This window comes from Meles meles, chromosome X (genome assembly GCF_922984935.1).
Source record: "Meles meles chromosome X, mMelMel3.1 paternal haplotype, whole genome shotgun sequence".
Lineage (NCBI taxonomy): Eukaryota > Metazoa > Chordata > Mammalia > Carnivora > Mustelidae > Meles > Meles meles.
The window spans coordinates 71,974,448-71,992,862 of NC_060087.1; the positions used below are offsets into that span (position 1 = coordinate 71,974,448).

The 18,415-nt window shown below is 39.0% G+C and overlaps 1 protein-coding gene and 1 long non-coding RNA gene across 4 annotated transcripts in view; one reads left to right on the forward strand and one right to left on the reverse strand.

Moving 5' to 3' along the window:
- LOC123934490 overlaps window positions 1–18,415 on the reverse strand; it is a 37,958-nt gene that overhangs the window by 19,364 nt on the left and 179 nt on the right. The window lies entirely within an intron of this gene.
- APOOL (apolipoprotein O like) overlaps window positions 18,165–18,415 on the forward strand; it is a 125,917-nt gene continuing 125,666 nt past the window's right edge. For 2 of the 3 annotated variants that reach the window (XM_045995386.1, XM_045995388.1), the window contains exon 1: window positions 18,165–18,265. In XM_045995386.1, coding sequence (XP_045851342.1) covers window positions 18,251–18,265 — 15 coding nt within the window. In that variant the 5' untranslated portion in view covers window positions 18,165–18,250. The remainder of the gene's footprint in view (window positions 18,266–18,415) is intronic. The other variant, XM_045995387.1, reaches the window with a different exon arrangement.

Genomic DNA, 18,415 nt, shown 5'->3' on the forward strand with positions numbered 1-18,415 from the left:
GTTGTCTGATTGCTGAAGCTAGGACTTCTAGTTCTATGCTGAAAAACAGTGATGAAAGTGGGCATTCCTGTCATGTTCCTTACCTTCATGGGAAAGCTTTCAGGTTTTCCCCATTGAGAATGGTATTCGCTGTGGGTTTTTCATAGACAGCTTTTGTGATATTCAGGTAGGTTCCCTCTATCCCTACACTGTGGAAAGTTTTAATCAAGAAAGGATGCTGTATTTTGTCAAATGCATTTTCTACATCTATTTTGATGATCATATGGTTCTTGTCCTTTCATTTATTTATGTTTTTTAAAGATTTTATTTATTTATTTGACAGACAGAAATCACAAGTAGGCAGAAAGGCAGGGAGAGAGAGAGGAGGAAGCAGACTCCCTGCTGAGCAGAGAGCCTTATGCGGGGCTTGATCCCATGACCCCAGGATCATGACCTGAGCCGAAGGTAGAGGCTTTAACCCACTGAGCCACCCAGTTTCCCCTTGTCCTTTCATTTATTAATGTGATGTATCATGTTGATTATTTTGTGAATGTTGAACCAACCTTGCAGCCCAGGATTAGATCCCACTTGATTGTGGTAAATAATCCTTTTTATGTACTGTTGAATCTTTTTGGCTAGTATCTTGAGTATTTTGACATATATGTTCATCAGATATATTGGGCTATAATTCTCCTTTTTGGTGAGGTCTTGCATTTTAGGATCAAGGTAATGCTGGACTCATAGAATGAGTTTGGAAGTTTTCCTTCCATTTCTCTTTTGAAACATCTTCCGAAGAGTAGGTTTTCATTCTTTAAATGTTTGATAGATTTCCCCTGGAGGAACCCTCCTACACTGTTGGTGGGAATGCAAGCTGATGCAACCACTCTGGAAAACAGCATGGAGGTTCCTCAAAATGTTGGAAATAGAACTACCCTATGACCTAGCAATTGCACTACTGGATATTTACCCTAAAGATACAAACGTAGTGATCCGAAGGGGCACGTGCACCCGAATGTTTATAGCAGCAATGTCTACAATAGCCAAGCTATGGAAAGAACCTAGATATCCATCAACAGATGAATGGATAAAGAAGATGTGGTATATATAAACGATGGAATACTATGCAGCCATCAAAAGAAATGAAATCTTGCCATTTGCGACAACATGGATGGAACTAGAGGGTATCGTGCTTAGTGAAATAAGTCAATTGGAGAAAGACAACTATTATATGATCTCCCTGATATGAGGATGTGGAGATGCAACATGGGGGGGGGTTAGGGGGGTAGGAGAAGAATAAATGAAACAAGATGGGATTGGGAGGGAGACAAACCATAAGTGACTCAATCTCACAAAACAAACTGAGGGTTGCTGGGGGGGAAAAGGGGTTGGGGGAGGGGGGGGTGGGGTTATGGACATTGGGGAGGGTATGTGCTATGGTGAGTGCTGTGAAGTGTGTAAACCTGGCAATTCACAGACCTGTACCTCTGGGGATAAAAATACATTATATGTTTATAAAAAAAATAGATAGATAGAGAGAGAGAGAGAGAGAAAGAAAGAAAGAAAGAAAGAAATAAAGAAAGAAAGAAAGGAAGGAAGAAAGAAAGAAATCCCCTGGAAAGCCATCTGGCCCTGGACGCTTGTTTGTTGGGAGATTTTTTTTTTAAGAATTTATTTATTTATTTGACAGAGAGAGAGAGAGAGATCATAAGTAGGCAGAGAGGCAGGCAGAGAGAGAGGGGAAAACAGGCTCCCTGCTGAGCAGAGAGCCTGATGTGGGGCTCAATCCCAGGACACTGTGATCATAACCTGAACCCAAGCCCAAGTGAGCTTAACCCACTGAGCCACCCAGGTGCCCCTGTTGGGAGATTTTAAAATACTGCTTCAATTTTCTTGTTGGTTTTGGGTCTGCTCAGGTTGTCTATTTCTTCTTCTTTCAATTGTGGTAGTTTATATATTTCCAGGAATGCATCCATTTCTTCCAGATTGTCTAATTTACTGGTATATAGTTGCTCATAATGTTTTCAAAATTGTATTTTCTTGGTGTTGGTCATGATCTCTCCTTTTTCATTCATGTTTTATTAATTTGGGTCCTTTCTCTATTCTTTTTGATTAGTCTGGCTGGGGGTTATTGATCTTATTGATTCAAAGAACCAGCTTCTAGTTCATTGACCTATTCTACAGTTCTTTTGGTTTCTTTTTAATTGATTTCTGTTCTAATCTTTATGATTTCTCTTCTCCTGCTTGGTTTACCCTTTATTTGCTGTTCTTTTTCCAGCTCCTGTATGTGTAAGCCTATTTACATTCAGAGAACTATTGACAGATAGGAATTCAGTGCCATTGTATTACCTGTAAAATCCCTGTGTCTGTAGATGGTCTCTGTTCCTTTCTGGTCTGTGTTAGTTCTGGGCTTTTTCTTTGCTTACAAGATCCCCTTTAATATGTCCTGGAGGGCTGGTTTAGTCAAAACAAATTCTTTTAGTTTCTCATTGTCCTGGAAGCTATTTATCTCTCCTCCCATTCTGAATGACAGCCTTGTTGGATAAAGTATTCTTGGCTGAATGCTTTAGCATGCATGATATATTCATTTAGTACCCTGAATATATCATGCCAGCCCTTTCTGGCCTGCCAGGTCTCTGTGGATAAGTCTACTGCCTGTCTAGTGTTTCTAAGATTTTAGGTTAAGAAACTCTTTCCTCAAGCTTCTTTCAGGATTTCATTTATCTCTGAAAATTGCAAGCTTCACTATTACATGTTGGGTCATTGATATATTTTTATTTATTTTGTGGGGCATTCTCTCTAATTCTTGGACTTGAATATCTGTTTATTTCCCCAGATTAGGAAGTTTCTCAGCTGTGATTAGCTCAAATACGCCTACTGTCTCCCTCTCCCTCTCTCTTTCTTCTTCCACTGTGGCCCCAATAATTCTAATATTGTTTTACTTTATGGTATTGCTGATTTCTCAAAGCTTTCCCTCAGGGTCCATTAATTGTTTTTCTCTCTTTTCCTCAGTTTCCTTCCTCTCCATCATCTTGTCTTCTATGTCATGGACTCTCTCTTCTGCCTCATTTACCTTAGCTATTAGAGCACCCAATTTAGACTGCATCTCAGTTAAAGCATTTTTAATTTTGGCCTGATTAGATTTTCTTTCTGCTCTAAGAGATTCTCTATTATCTTTTTAAGATTTAAATTCAATTAGCCAACACATAGTTTATCATTAGTTTCAGACGCAGTGTTCAACTGTTTATCAGTTGCATATAACACCCAGTGCTTATCACATCATGTGCCCTCCTTAATGGTCATCACCCAATTATCCCATCCCCCTACTCACCTCCCCTTTAGCAACCATCAGTTTGTTTCCCATAATTGAGAGTGTCTCTCCCAAGGGTCTTTTATGTTTTTCTCAAGCCCAGCTAGTAACTTGATAATCATTATCCTGAATTCCAGCCCTGATATTTTACTTACAGCCAAATAGATCAGATCTGTGACAGATAGTATTACCTCTGGGTCTTTGCTTTTTTGTAAATTCCTCCTTCTAGTCATTTTTTTCTCAGAGAAGAATGAAAGAGAGACTAAAATCAAAAATATCAACCATGACCCAAGTGAAATACACACTAGACAAATCTGAAGAGTCAGAAACCAAAAAAGAAAAGAAAAAGAAAACAAGAGGGTGGGCAAAGAGAGATTATAATCTCCCAGGTGTTCAAAACAGGGTGATCTACTTCATCCTGCATGTATTTTGGTCTGTTTGTTAGAAGATACTAAGTCTGAAAAATGTAAAGAAGGGAAAACTTGTACATATACAAAAAAATTGAATACAATGAAAAGAAGCCAAAAAATGAAGAATATATCTATAAAATGTAGGTGTAAAAATGAAAGTTAAATGAAGACTTAAAAACAAAGATTTGATAAAGACAAACTAGTTGAAAAGGAAAAAAAGAACAAGAAGAAAAGGAAAAGTTTAAACTGAAGGATAAAAGAATAATGAGAAAAAAAACTCAACTTCTATATACTACCTTCCCCTAGAGCTGGAGTTTTGCTGTTCTGTGTGCTTGGTAAACTTGGTATTCCCTTAATATTATAGCTGGTCTTCTGGTGTAGGGACCTGCCATGCTTATTATCAGGTGTTTTTGCCTAGGCAGAGTTGTACCACTTCTTGCCAGAGAGCTAGTCTCAGTTTAAGCTGCTTCATGTTCTTCCATGTAGCTTCTTTCCCCTGAAGGCTCTCTGTGCTGCTTCAGAGGTTGAAAATAAAAATGGCCATGCCCTGATCTTCCAACCCTGGAGCTGAAAGATCATACTTCCCTCTTTCTTTGGTAAACCCTCAGGGAAAAGCAATCTTCACTTTTGTGTGTGCCAAACTCTGCAGACTCATGTGTTCTACACCTGTGCTGCCCCTCTTGGGGCAGGGAAGAGGGTTGTGGGCCCTCTTACAGGGCCCCTGCAACTTACAGTATCCTTGCACAGAGAGCAGTCACTTCATCCTGCTGTAGACAGTGGTTTATGGAAAACGTAAATGACAGTAGCCAGTTTCCCGGCTAAATGCTTGGGAATTATGCTGGCTCAGGCACCCCCATTCTTTCTGTGACCCCAGGGATCCTGAGACCACACTGTCCCACTCAGGATTCTGTCCTGCTTCACCACCTGAGCACCTTTTAGGCAGGAATGTCTCTCAGTGGAGCAGGTTTCTAAAGGTTCCAATTTTAAACTGTATCTCTTTCTGGTAGCCCGCTCACAGAGGCTCCTTGCCCCATCCATCTATCTTCTGATAGATCCCCTCTGATTCACTTTTCCATACATTCTACCTTGCAAAATGTCATCAGTTTTCATTTGTAGAAATTCAGCAATTCTTTTCTTACATCTCAGGTTGAATTCCTAGGCATTCAGAATGATTTGATAGATAATCTGGCTAAATTCAAGTGTCCAGATGAAATAAACTCTACTCTTCCACCTTTTTGCCTCCCTGTCTAGTCTACTGTTCTAGTATTTTTTTTATTTCAGTTATTGTACTCTTCAACTCTCATTGGTTCATTTTTATATTTTTTAACTCTTCATTGAAGTTCTCACTGAGTTTTTCCATTCTTCTCTCCAAGCCAGTGAGCATCTTCACAATCGTTACTTATAATTTTTTTAAAGATTTTATTTATTCATTTGACAGACAGAGATCACAAGTAGGCAGAGAGGCAGGCAGAGAGAGAGGTGGAAGCAGGCTCCCTGCTGAGCAGAGAGCCCGATGTAAGGCTTGATCCCAGGACCCTAGGATCATGACCTGAGCCGAAGGCAGAGACTTTAACCCACTGAGCCACCCAGGCACCCCAATCATTACTTATAATTTTAATCAAGCATATTGCTTACCCCCTTTCATTTAGTTATTTTCTGAGGTTTAGTCTTGTTCTTTTCTGGGGGGAATATTCCCCTGTCTCCCCATCTTGCTTAACTTTCTGTGTTTGTTTCTATGGACTAGGCAGTACAGCTACTTCATCTAAACTTGAAGGATTGGTCTAATTTGTATCATCTATGTAGATTCTGTGTGATTGGTGACTTTTGCTGTGGCTATTGTGAGCTGGGTTTCTGGGGCTTTCCACAGAGGGGCTTTCCACACTGTCAGAATATTTAAGTTGAGGTGGATGTAGACCAGTGTGTCCTGGGGTTCTTTGTGTTGAGGGTACCCTGGCAGTACAGTTGAATCTGAAATGGGTGCAAGCTGGGGTTCCCTGGGGCACTTTGTGTAGGGGATGCCCTGATGGCTCAGCTGGAGCTGAGATATTATGCAAGCTGGGAGGCCCCTGAACTCTCTGTGCTGAGGGTGCCTTGACAAGCTAGCTGAAACTGAACTCGTTGCAACCCAGGAGGACTCAAGGTTCTACATACTGAGGGCACCTTGGCCAGAAAACTGACACTGGAGTGGGTATAAACCAAGTATCCCAGGACTCTCTATAAGGTGCCCACGAGGGGTGACTACAGGGGAAGCACTGTACAGACCAGGAGTTCCTTGGTGTTCCATGAAGATGGTGCGCTGGCAATTCTGTTAAAGTTAAAATGGATCTGGGGCAGTGTGGTCCCTGGGCTCTTCATACACAATGTGCCCTGTCAGAGCAGCTGAAGCTGAATTGGGTACAAGCTTGTATGTTTTAAAGGTACTCAGCTCAGTGATTGCCCTGGCCAGGTAACTGAGACCATGACTGATGTGAGAAGATGTGTTCTGGGGTGCCACACACAGGGTGTGCCCTGGTGGAAAGGTTGAAATCAATACAGCCTTGGGCTAGGGGCTCCAAGGGTGTTCCACATAGGGGGTACCCTTGCAGGGCAGGAAACTTAAACAAGTTAAGTGGGGTGCTCTAGAAAGCCATCTAAAGCCAGAATGGTGTAGGCCTGGAGTTTTCCACAGTGATTTGTGCCTGTGTCACATTGGCACAAAGGCTGGAGCTGTAGTGATCACTAATCAGGGGTGTTCTAGTGTGCACTGCCTTGTGGCTACCTTGGTGGGACACATAGGGCCACTGTGGGCTATGGGCCTGAGGTTCACTGATGTGACAGGTCGGTTAGGATGCCCAGATTGTACACTGGTCTGTGCTTTCAAGGTTAGGGAAAGTGTAAATCTTGTCCATAATCCTTTTCCACCTACAGAGCATTCCAGCAGCTCCCCCAGCCATTTGGTAAAGGTCTAGTGCTAGCTGTTTTATATGCTTGTTGCTGTTTTAAGCTGCAAATTTTTAAATAAAAAAAGGGGAAAAAACAAAAAAAAATGAGGAAGAAAGGGAAGAGAAAAAAGAAGACAACATGTAGCTTTTTGCTTTTGTTTTTTGAGGTGTTTTTTGGTGGGTTTTTTTTTTTTGTTTTTTTTTGTTTTTTTTTTTTGGTTGGTTGGTTGTTTTCTGTGTCCTGGAGTGACTGGGGCTGGTGTGGGTTTGCAGACCCAGGGCTTGCAGAGACAGCAATCCAGGACCTTGCTCTGCTTTGTGTTTTTAAGGTGGAGAGGGAACATAAACATGCAGTTCTTCAGTCCTATGACCCAGAGATCATTCCCATGACTCCTCTGCCATTTGGCAGAATTCCAATGTTGTCTCTTTCACATATTAGTTGTTAATTAATTTATTTATTTTAAGATTTTATTTATTTATTTGATAGAGACAGAGAGAGAGAGAAAGTGTGAGAAGGGGGAGGGTCAGAGGGAAAAGCAGACTCCCTGCTGAGCAAAGAGCATGATGCAGGACTCCATCCTGGGACTCCAGGATCATGTCCTGAGCCAAAAGCAGATGCCCAACTGACTGAGCCACCCAGGCACCCTTAGTTGCTCTTTTAAACCAACTCTTCTTTTCTGTGCTCAGTAAGAAAGGAATTTGTTATAACAAAGGCCCTCAGTACTATCCCTTCCCACTGCAGTTCACAGAGTTGGGTGGTTGAGGGAAAACTTTGCTACTATGTTTCCTTCTCTCTTGCTGTTTTATTTTGCTATTTTATCTTTGGTCATGCAGAAGTTGTTCAGTCTGCCCTCAGTTCTTCAGGAGGACCTGTTCTATAAATAAGTGTAATTTGGTGTGTTTCATGGAGGATGTGAGTTCAGGGTCTTCCTTTGTCACCATCTTGGACCAGAACTCTATACCACAACTTTTTTATCCATTCATCTATCAGGGGACACAGGGGACACAGGCTGTCTCCCTTTCTTGACTATTGTAAATAATACTCTGATAAACAAGGAAGTGCATATATCTTTTTTATTTAGTGTTTTCATTTTCTTTGAGTAAAGATCCATAGTGGAATTATTGGATCATGTGGTATTTCTACTATCAATTTTGTGAGGAAGTGCCACATTGTTTTCTACAGTGGCTGCACCAGTTTGCATTCCCACTAACAGTGCATGGGTGTTTGTTTTTCTCCACATCTTCCCGACATTTGCTATTTATTGTGTTTTTTATTTTAGCCATTCTGAAAGTTGTAAGGTGATATCTCATTGTGGTTTTGATTTGCATTTCCCTGATGATTAGTAATATTGATCATCCTTTCGTGAGTCTGTTGAACATCTACATGTCTTCCTTAGAAAAAGGTCTTTCAAGTGCTCTTCACATTTTTTAATGTGATTATTTGATTTAACGCTATTGAATTGTACCAGTTATCTATATATTTTAAATATTATCCCCTAATTGGATTTATCATTTGCAGATCTCTTCTTCCATTTATTAGGTCATATTTTATTTTGTTGATGTTTTTCTTTGCTGTGCAAATGCTTCATAATTTGGTGTAATCCCAATAGTTTGTTTTTGTTTTTGTTTCCCTTGCCTCAGGAGAAATATCTAGAAAAATGTTGCTAAGGCTGATATAAGAGAGAATACTCCCTATGTTTTCTAGTAGGAGTTTTATGATTTATGTCTCACATTTAGGTCTTTAATCTATCTTGAATTTGTTTTTGTGTATGATGTAAGAAAGTGGTCCAGTTTTTCCAGGAAAATTTACTGACAAAACTATCTTTTCCTCATGTGGATTTATTTCTGACTTCTCTATTCTGTTCTATTGATTTATGTGTTTGCTTTTGTGCCAGTACTATACTATTTTTATTATTATAGCTTTGTAATGAAATCTAGGATTGTGATACTTCCAGCTCTATTCTTCTTTCTCAAGATTTCTTTGGCTATTCAGGAGTTATTGTGGATCCATACAAATTTTAGTATTATTTTTTCTAATTCTGTGAAAAATGATGTTAGTATTTTGATACTAACATCATTTGCATTAAATGTGCAGTTTGGTTTTGGTAGTATGGACATTTTAACAAGTACAATTTTTCCACCTCATGAACATGGAATATCCTTCCATTTGTTTGTGTTCAATTTTTTTCATCAATGTTTTATAGTTTTCAGAGTACAGGTGTCCTCCAACTTCCATCAAACTTTCTGATAAACGCAGTTCCAGCTAACATCTTTAGAAGAACCTCATGAAAGACCTAGAGGCAGAATCACACAGCTAAGCCACTTTTGAAATCCTGAGCCACAGAAACTGGGAAATAGTGTTGGTTTTGTACTGCTAAATTTGGGGTAAATTGTTAATGTAGCCATAGATCACTAATACAGATATCAAGGCCTAGAGATCTTGACAAACCAAAGAAAATGTATGGTTCCAAGAGCTTAAAGGATAATAATTGCTTAAATATAAAGCTTCAGAGGTGAAATGGTCCTCCTAGTAATAACAAATTCAAGAGTATGAATATTGTTGTAGATGGCTGAAGTGAAGTAGGAGCAAAAGCCACTGGATATTAATTCATTAATTAAATTATTTAATGTATTTCCTAATATAATACCCAACTTTTGTATCAACATGGACGGGACTGGAAGAGATTATGCTGAGTGAAATAAGTCAAGCAGAGAGAATCAATTATCATATGGTTTCGCTTACTTGTGGAGCATAAGGAATAACACGGAGGACATGGAGAGATGGAGAGGAGAAGTAAGGGAAAATTGGAGGGGGAGACGAACCATGAGACTGTGGACTCTGAGAAACAAACTGAGGGTTTTGGAGGGGGGTGGGGTGGGAGGTTGGGTGAGCCTGGTGGTGGGTACTAAGGAGGGCACATATTGCACGGAGCACTGGGTGTGGTGTATAAACAATGAATTCTGGAACACTGCGAAGGAAAAAAAAAAAACCCTTATCCTAAGGGTTCAGATAAGAAAACTGAGGTTTCCACAGGTTAAGTGAGTTGCTCAAAGTCATACAGCTAGTCTTCCATCTAGCAGCAAAACTCACATGGGTCCGAGGAGATCTACATATTATAGTTCATAGCAGCATTATTTGTAATAGAAAAAAAGTGACCACAGTCTCCATTAAGAGAATGGAGAGATAAATATATTATGTTCATGTAAAAGAATACTATGCACAATGAAAATAAATGAACTATAGCTACACATGGAAACATTACGTATCACAAACAGTGCTATTGCAGAAGAATAGATGCCACATAAATAAAATTTATATGAGAAAAGCACACAAAACAACAGTGTATAAAGTTTAGGAATACGTGCATATACAGTAAAAGTCTAAAAACACGCATAGCAATATTAAATACAAGTCAGGAAAGTAGCTACGGGGGGGTTCAGGAAGCAAGGGGTACACAGAGTTGGAGGGATACACAGGAGGTTCCACCTACATTTACAGTGTTCATTAATGCCTTTTTGATAACTGTAATATTTTACATTAAATTTAAAAATCACAAATCATTTTGGATTTATTTCAATGGCTCTCTACTACCTTTAAAATAAAATTCCAACATATCCTAGCACTCAAACACTCCACCATCTTGCTGCTTTTTATCCTTGAGGAGCCCATTTCCCACTTTAAATTACAAGATGTTAATAACTTAGCTCTTAACAGTAATTCCAAATACATTCTACCATATTTCAACAACTTTAGTGTTTACTTCTGGGAGGTATTCAAAAGTACATTTATACCAGAAAGACCATGAACCCCAAAAGTGTATCCATCCATTGCCTTGGCCCCTCTAAGAAGCTTCAGAGCATCTGACAATTATAGTGTTCCCTTCTATGATTCCTAACATAGGTTGCTATGCTTTGAACTACAGGACTAATGCCCTGGCCAAAACTGACTAGACTAGGGATTGGTACCTGAGCCAAAGACAGCCAACTAGATGCTGTCTTATAAAGGGGCCTGATGTGCAATTTCTGCCCAAGAGGGGTACTTTGTAGTGGTTAGTGTCTAGCCAACCCAATCAAATCCTTTCCCTAGGAAAGTCTGGATACAGAACATGTAGAGTTAGCAGAAACAGAACAGTCTAGTCATGAGATTGGTAGTACCAGACTTGCTATGATATTCTGAATGGTTCTTCTTGAGGTTTGTTTAGCTGGTGAAACACCTTCCCAAGCTTTCTTGCTAAACTAAGCATCCGAAACAAGATGGGATCAGGAGGGAGACAAACCATAAGAGACTCTTAATCTCACAAAACAAACTGAGGGTTGCTGGGAGATGGGGTGGGGTAGGGAGAGGGTGGTGGGGTTATGGACACTGGGGAGGGTATGTGATATGGTGAGTGCTGTGAAATGTGTAAGCCTGACGATTCGCAGACCTGTACCCCTGGGGCACATAATACATTATATGTTAATAAAATATTTGTTTTAAAAACACTACTTAAGATAACTTGAACATGCCTCTGTTCTCCATAACCTTAGGACACATGACAAGCAAGATTTTATTTCCATATTCAATGAGGTTCACAGAATACCTAACCACCATCTGTGAGGATGGTGTTACAGGGAATAGTCAATCATATGGGTGTGGGAGGAGGCAACGCACACACCGTTTTCACTTTACGGCATAAAGTGATATCCTGGAACCTATACCAAACACCGTTAAATAGGTTAAGGGTTTCAAAGCATAACTTCCAAAGCTGTACTGAAAATAAACATGTTCAACAATGCTGAGTGGAAACAGGAACACTGATTTGGCTAGAGATAACCACCAGTCTTTCCAACCTAACAAATTTCACTTTTTTAGGTTCCAACTATTTTTTGGTATAACTTAGGTGAAACAAGGAAAAGAAAGACAAGGACTAAAGTTGACAGAAAGGAATATACAGCTAGTATTATCAAGGATTTTGAAACCTTAAGTCCTGTGAGGTCCATGTTCCTCCCCATACCAATCATCCTTGGCCCAAGTCCCAAAATATAATCCCAGTCATGTATTATCTCCTGTATTCTAATTTCTACAGTGCTCTGTGTTTTCTCTCCACTGACCAAACTTCCTGCTATTCCTCAAAACTCCAAAAGTCCTTGCATTGTGTCTACCCTCACCTCTCCTTGCCTGAAATGAAACATGATTGTCCTCTGAGGTCTCTATTTCCCTTATTATCCTCAAGAGGAGGCTAATCAAAACGTCTCAGGGAAAGGAGGTAGTTTTCTTCTTCCTGATATCCAATGCTACTTCTAAGCTGTTACTTCTTCACCCTTAAGTAAAAATCTCTGTTCCTATTAGTGAGGAAGTAGAACAACCAGAACTCTCATGAATGGAATGCAAATTGGTACAACCACTTTGAAAAACTATTTGGCAGTATCTACCAAAGAAAACTGCATGCCCTAAGACCTGGCAATCCCACTCCTAGGTATGTACTCAATAGAAATGCACACTTATGTGCATCAAAAACACATACAGAAGAACATTCACAGGATCATTATTTGTGTAATAGCTCAAAACTGGAGATAATTCAAATGTTCCTCAAGAGCTGGGCGCCTGGGTAGCTCAGTTGGTTAAGCAACCGCCTTTGGCTCAGGTCATGATCCTGGAGTCCCAGGATTGAGTCCCGAATTGGGCTCCCTGCTTGGCAGGGAGTCTGCTTCCCCCTCTGACCCGCCCCCTTCTCATGCTCTCTCTCTCTCTTTCTCTCTCTCTCTCTCTCAAATAAAAAAAAAATTGTTCCTCAAGAGTAGAATGGATACATAAATTATGGTACATTCATCCTCTTAAATGTCATATCATAACAAAAATGAATTAGTGTTACAAGCATAATGGTTGAATCACAGAAACAAAACATTGGATGAAAGAAGCCAGACACAGCAGAGTAAATACGGCATTGTTTCATTTATATGAAGTTCAAAAATAAGCAAAAATAATCTACAGTGGAGGATAACGATGTAGAGGAAATAGAAGGAAAGGCTCCTGAGCTGTTGGTAATGCTTTTTTTTAAAAAAATTGGGTTCTGATTTTAAAAAAATGATCATTTTATGAAAATTTACCAAGCTACTTATGACATGTGTACTTTACTGTATATATGCTATACTTCAATTAAAAGAAAAAGTTCACCTAAAAGAAATAAAACTAACTCTGCTACTTTGAAGTTGATACCATCTATTTATTTATTCTTAGTACTGTCATCTACCTGCATCCTGGTCACTGCATCACATCAGAGTTAGAATTCTGGTTAGCAGTCTTCTATACTCTAAATCCTGCTTTAACTAACAGTGACTTTAATATGCATGTGGACAAACCACCCAAAAGCCTCCCCTCACTCCTTGACTTTACCTCCATAGACCTTCATATTCATTCCACCGTGGCTATCCACTCCATGAGTACACCCTAAATTTACCACTACCCAGACTTGCTAATAGCTAAAATCATACACTCAACAAGATTTTCTCCAACTACAACCTCCTGTTGCAGCTTTGTTTTTTTGTTTTGTTTTGTTTTGTTTCTGCTCTACTCCTGTTCTCTGAGCTTACCTACATTCAAAAACTTTTCAAGAGAGTGAAATGATGTGCATCAACAGCTTGGCACAATGTCAGACACAAAAGAAGTGCTCAATAAATGGTAGCCATATTTTGTTTTGTTTTCGTTTTTTTTTTAAGATTTTATTTATTTGAGAGGGAGAGAGAATGAGCAGGAGGAGAGGGAGAGGGAGAAGCAGACTCCCCACTGAGTAGGGAGCCTGATGCAGGGCTTGATCCTAGGACCCTGAGATCATGATCTGAGCCAAAGGCAGATGCTTAACCAAGTGAGCAACCCAGGTGCCCCCATAGTTTGGTATTAAGTATTTTATTATAAACAACTTTTCTTTCAAAACTCCAGTTTTCCTCAAATTCATTCAACCTCTGGTATGAAAGAAACTTTGGCTTTTGTCTAACACTGCTACAGTCTTCCCAATTCTTTTTTTTTTTTGAAGATTTATTTATTCATTTGAGAGACTGAGAGAGGTGGGGAGGGCAGACTCTTAACATCTGAGCCACCCAGGCACCACCCTACCGCCCTGCTTTTTAGAAGATATTATTTATTTATTTGACATAGAAAGAGACAGCAGGAGAGGGAACACAAGCAGGTAGAGTGGGAAAGGGAGAAGCGGGCTTCGTGCTAAGCAGGGAGCCCGAATTTGGTCCAAATTCTAAACAAATATTTTGGTTACTGTTGAGTTTTAATAATATACATGGAACCTTCAAATTAGCACATCTTGATCACTTATTCTTTAAGAAACATTGTATTCTCCAGTGAAAGTTAATTTGGGCTATTCCAAGTTATACAGTTGGTGTCCAAAAACATGTTGACTGAGCTACACAAATTCTTTTAAAAGATTTTATTTATTTATTTGACAGACAGAGATCATAGTACGCAGAGAAGTAGGCAGAGAGAGGGAAGCAGGCTCCCTGCTGAGCAGAGAGCCTGATGCGGGGCTCAATCCCAGGACCCTGGGATCATGACCTGAGCCGAAGGCAGAGGCTTTAACCCACTGAGCCACCCAGGCACCCCTACACAAATTCTTTTAGAGCGTAAATTTACAAGCGTAAAATTCTTTTAGAGCGTACGTTTCCAAATTGTTGGAGCTCAACTTTGATGCACGTTGCATCTCTGTCTCCTGTGGTACTACATATCCTTGCATTTAAACAGATTAGAAATGAACATTGATAGCACAGTGATTGAAAAAGACAGAGAAACAGAATCTGGATTTTTTCAATTCTGCCATTTTATGTGACCATTTGGGGGGTGTGTGTGTGTGTGTGTGTGTGTGTGTGTGTCTGTGTATTTAAAATTAAAAGCACTGAAACAGAGTACAAACTTCGAGGTGCTATTTTTGTTTGGAAATTATAACTTAAAGAATATTTATTTGAGAGAGAGAGACAGAGAGACAGAGAACAAGCAGGAGGAGGGGCAGAGGGAGAAGGAGAAGCAGAGTTCCCACTGCTCAGGGATCCCAGGGTTCCTGGTATCATGACCTGAGCCAAAGGCAGATGCTTAACTGATTGAGCCACCCAGGCACCCCGAAAAGTGTAACTTTTTATTTATTATGAACTATTTTACTGAATTTGAATTTTCTGGCATGAAAATTTAGATGAGGTTGTGAATCAAACAGAAAAATATGTGCAAACAGCCAGAATTAGCCTCAAGCACTGCACAGTGAAAAACAAAGTCTTAAACTGTTCCTTGAAAATTGGGGCACAGAAAATGTGAAGAAAGTAATTTACTATGCAACAATACAATGTAAGGAAATGGAGATTACATAGAAAAGATAATTGCTTTTAAAAAATTGATAGCAGGAAATATGACTGAAGATGATTTTGTGATATTACCAGAAGAAACCAAAAGGGCATTATATGAATGCCTTGATAGTTTTCAGAAAGCACTGGACACTTCTTTTAAAACAATGGATCAAATGTCAAAGTTCCCTCTCGTTAGACATTTTTCACTGATTTCTGCAGAAGAAGAAGTTCTGAAGTTTTTACCTAGTAGTATAGAAATCTATAATTTTCTGATGAATATATTTTGGCTGAAATTTTCAACTGTGGAAGATTTGAATGCCACTGAATTTGATCCTGAATAAACTAACACGTGGATGGTATTGTCATTCATGGCACTTATGTGAAAGAGAATTATTATAATTCTCTTCCAAACTTATTCACAATTTTAAGAATTTTCTTATTTGTATATGTTTCTTTACAAATTAACTTTATTAATATTAAAATTAATTAAAAAGTGTTCATCTTTCAACTATAAACAAAGATACATAAAAGTCTACCTATACCACCTACTGAATATTTAAAAGTATTAGATTTTGATGAAGTATTGGCCAATAGGCAGATGTTAAAGCTCAAAAGCAGAAACTAATATTTTTTTAAAAGATTTATTTATTTGAGAGAGAGAAAGTGCAAGCGAGCACGGGGGGATGTGGAGGAGGGACGGGAGAAAGAGTTCTAAGCAGACTCCCTGCAGACCATGGAGCCAGATGTGGGGCTTAATCTCACAGCCCTGAGATCACAACCTGAGCCAAACCAGGAGTCAGACACCCAACAGCCACCGCCACCCAGGTGTCCCAACTGAAATGTTTTTATTTATTATTCAGTAGACCAATATATAGTTTTAAGTTCTTTCTCCTTTAAAACATACATTAATGCAATTAGAAAACATTGATCCATTATTTTTTTCCTTTTCTGTACTGCACTATTTATGTTCTGTTTTATTTTTATGATAGATAGATATGGAATTCAATAAAAGAAAAATTTCAGTGTCTTTTATGACCTTTATTATGTTTAATTACATCCTTATTTCTTTTTAAATATTTATTATATTTAATATTTATAAATATATTTATGATATTTAATATTTATTTAGTAACTAATATTTTTGAGTGTAGTGGACACACAATGCTACATTAGTTTCAGGTGTACAACATAGTGCCTCAATAACTCCATACATTATGCTATGCTCACGACAAGTGTAGTACCATCTGTCACTATAAAACCCTATTACAATACCACTGGCTGTATTCCCTGTGCTGTACCTTTTGTTATCCTGACTTATTTTATCATAACTGGACGTCTGTATCTTCCACTCCCCTTCACTCATATTGCTCATCCCCACCCCCTCCTTTCTGGCAGCCATTAATTTGTCCTTTGTACTAATGTCTGTTTCTGCTTTTTTTTGTTTATTCATTTGTTTTGTTATTTAGTTTCCATATATAAATGAAACCATGTGGTATTTGTCCTTCTGGGTCTGACATATTTTATTTAGCATAATATCCTCTAAATCCATCCATGTTGTTCCAGATGGCAATATCTCATCTTTTTTGATGGCTGAATAGCCAAGATATGAAAGCAATCTAAGTGTCCAACGATAGATGAATAGATAAAGATGTGGTATATATTATACAATAGAATATTACTCAGTCATCATTCTTTCTCAAAATAATTTTGTTGTATAGAGGAGGAAGCCGTTAAAAAATGATTTGCTTAGGGTGTCAAATATGTTACATACGTTACTGATGCCTGGTATATAATTTGCACTTAAATATTTCCTGAATGAATAAATGAACTGATATTGGCTATGCCGATGATCAGATTATGAACATTTTTTTCCCCTAGCCTCATTTACTGGAGGACTAGGGAAGCTCTTGCTCCTGTTGAGTATGTTGCCCCTCTTCACTGCATAGTCTCCTGAGAGCACCAAGATGATCCTTTTAAAATCTAACTTAGATCATGCCACATCTTTGCTCAAAACCCTCCATTCCCCGCTCCCCATTAAGAATGAAATCCAAAGTCTGTATGGTGGTACAAAAAACCTCTACATAGCCTGTTATTTCATTCCTTTTGAACTTACCACTCCAGCCACATCAGCCTTTTTTCATTGCTCTTCTTTCTACATCAGATGCTTTTCTCTAAATTCCTTTAGCACTTTTCTCAAATGTCAGCTTATCAGAAAGCTTTTCCCTAACCTATTCAAACAAGTAAATTCTCACCTTATCCCCATACTGTTTTACTTTCCTTCATAGTATTTGGCATCTGTAACATTTATTTGTCTTTTTCTCTTGGAAACATCAGTTCCATGAGGGAAGACACTGTATTGTTCTGTATGTTGAACAAGTGCCTGGCACATAGGAGGCTCCAAGTGCCATAGTCTTAAAATGTGTGAACTTGACCTTTTGTCACAGAGGTAAAATGAAGGAAATTTTCAACTTTTCATGTGTTTGTGAGTCCTGCTCCTGGGGTCCCAGAGAATATATCTTTTAATATTTACCAATGTCAAAATGATTCTGCAAAACTTCCAAGCATGGACGCTATTTCTGCCTCAGTCATATATTGTACACATGCTTCTTTAAAAAAAATAACAAAAAAAAGGAGCATTCCAAACATAAAGATAAGAAAAAGGAAAAAAAATCTCCCTGGTTTCCATAAGTTTAAAATTGTACAGCCTTGCACATATTAAAAACCCAAGATAACGTCTTTAACTTTCTGGAATGTCCTTCCTCAGAATGACTTGTAACTTTTTTTTTTATGAAAAACAAAAGAAAACATATATAACCCTGGACCAAATGTTCCTTCCCAAGAGCACTCCTTTCTTTGTGAAGATTGTGTTTCTAGGCAACTTATTTTAACTTGAGCTTGAATGAAACTCTTTTCCTTCCTCTTTAAAATTTTAAGAAAGCTTTGTTGAATCTTCCGGGACCCGAATATATAGTTATTTAAAGCAGCTGAACTTGGATTTTAGATCCTTATCTAGACAAATCACGTAATGTCTGAAACAGTGAAAATAGTGCAGACTTCTGCCCTCGAAGTAGCTTTCAACTGGATTATGGAGAGTATTCTGAAAAGCTTCATCGAGGATGGGAACCGTTAGTCACGAAGACGAGTGGTTTTACCGAAAGACGGCGCTCGAGTTGTTTGTAGGAGCTAGGAGGGTGGAGAAAGGGCGGAGTTAGCAGCAGAGGGACGTAACCAGGCGGGGCTAGTGAGGTGAGCCGAATTGAACTGTTTTGTCCCTCTCTGCCCACCATACGAGAACTCAGGCGGAGAAGGTCACAGATATGGCGGCTGTTAGGGTAAGTTTAAAAAAAACCCCAAACCTTCCTTAGTTTCTGGGTGCAGATAGCATTCTAGTAACTATCGAAGGGATCCTCCTAACTTCAGAAGGGAGCCTCACAGCAAGAGGCAGGGTGGAGGTGGGGTTGTGAGAGAATTGACAAGGCGAG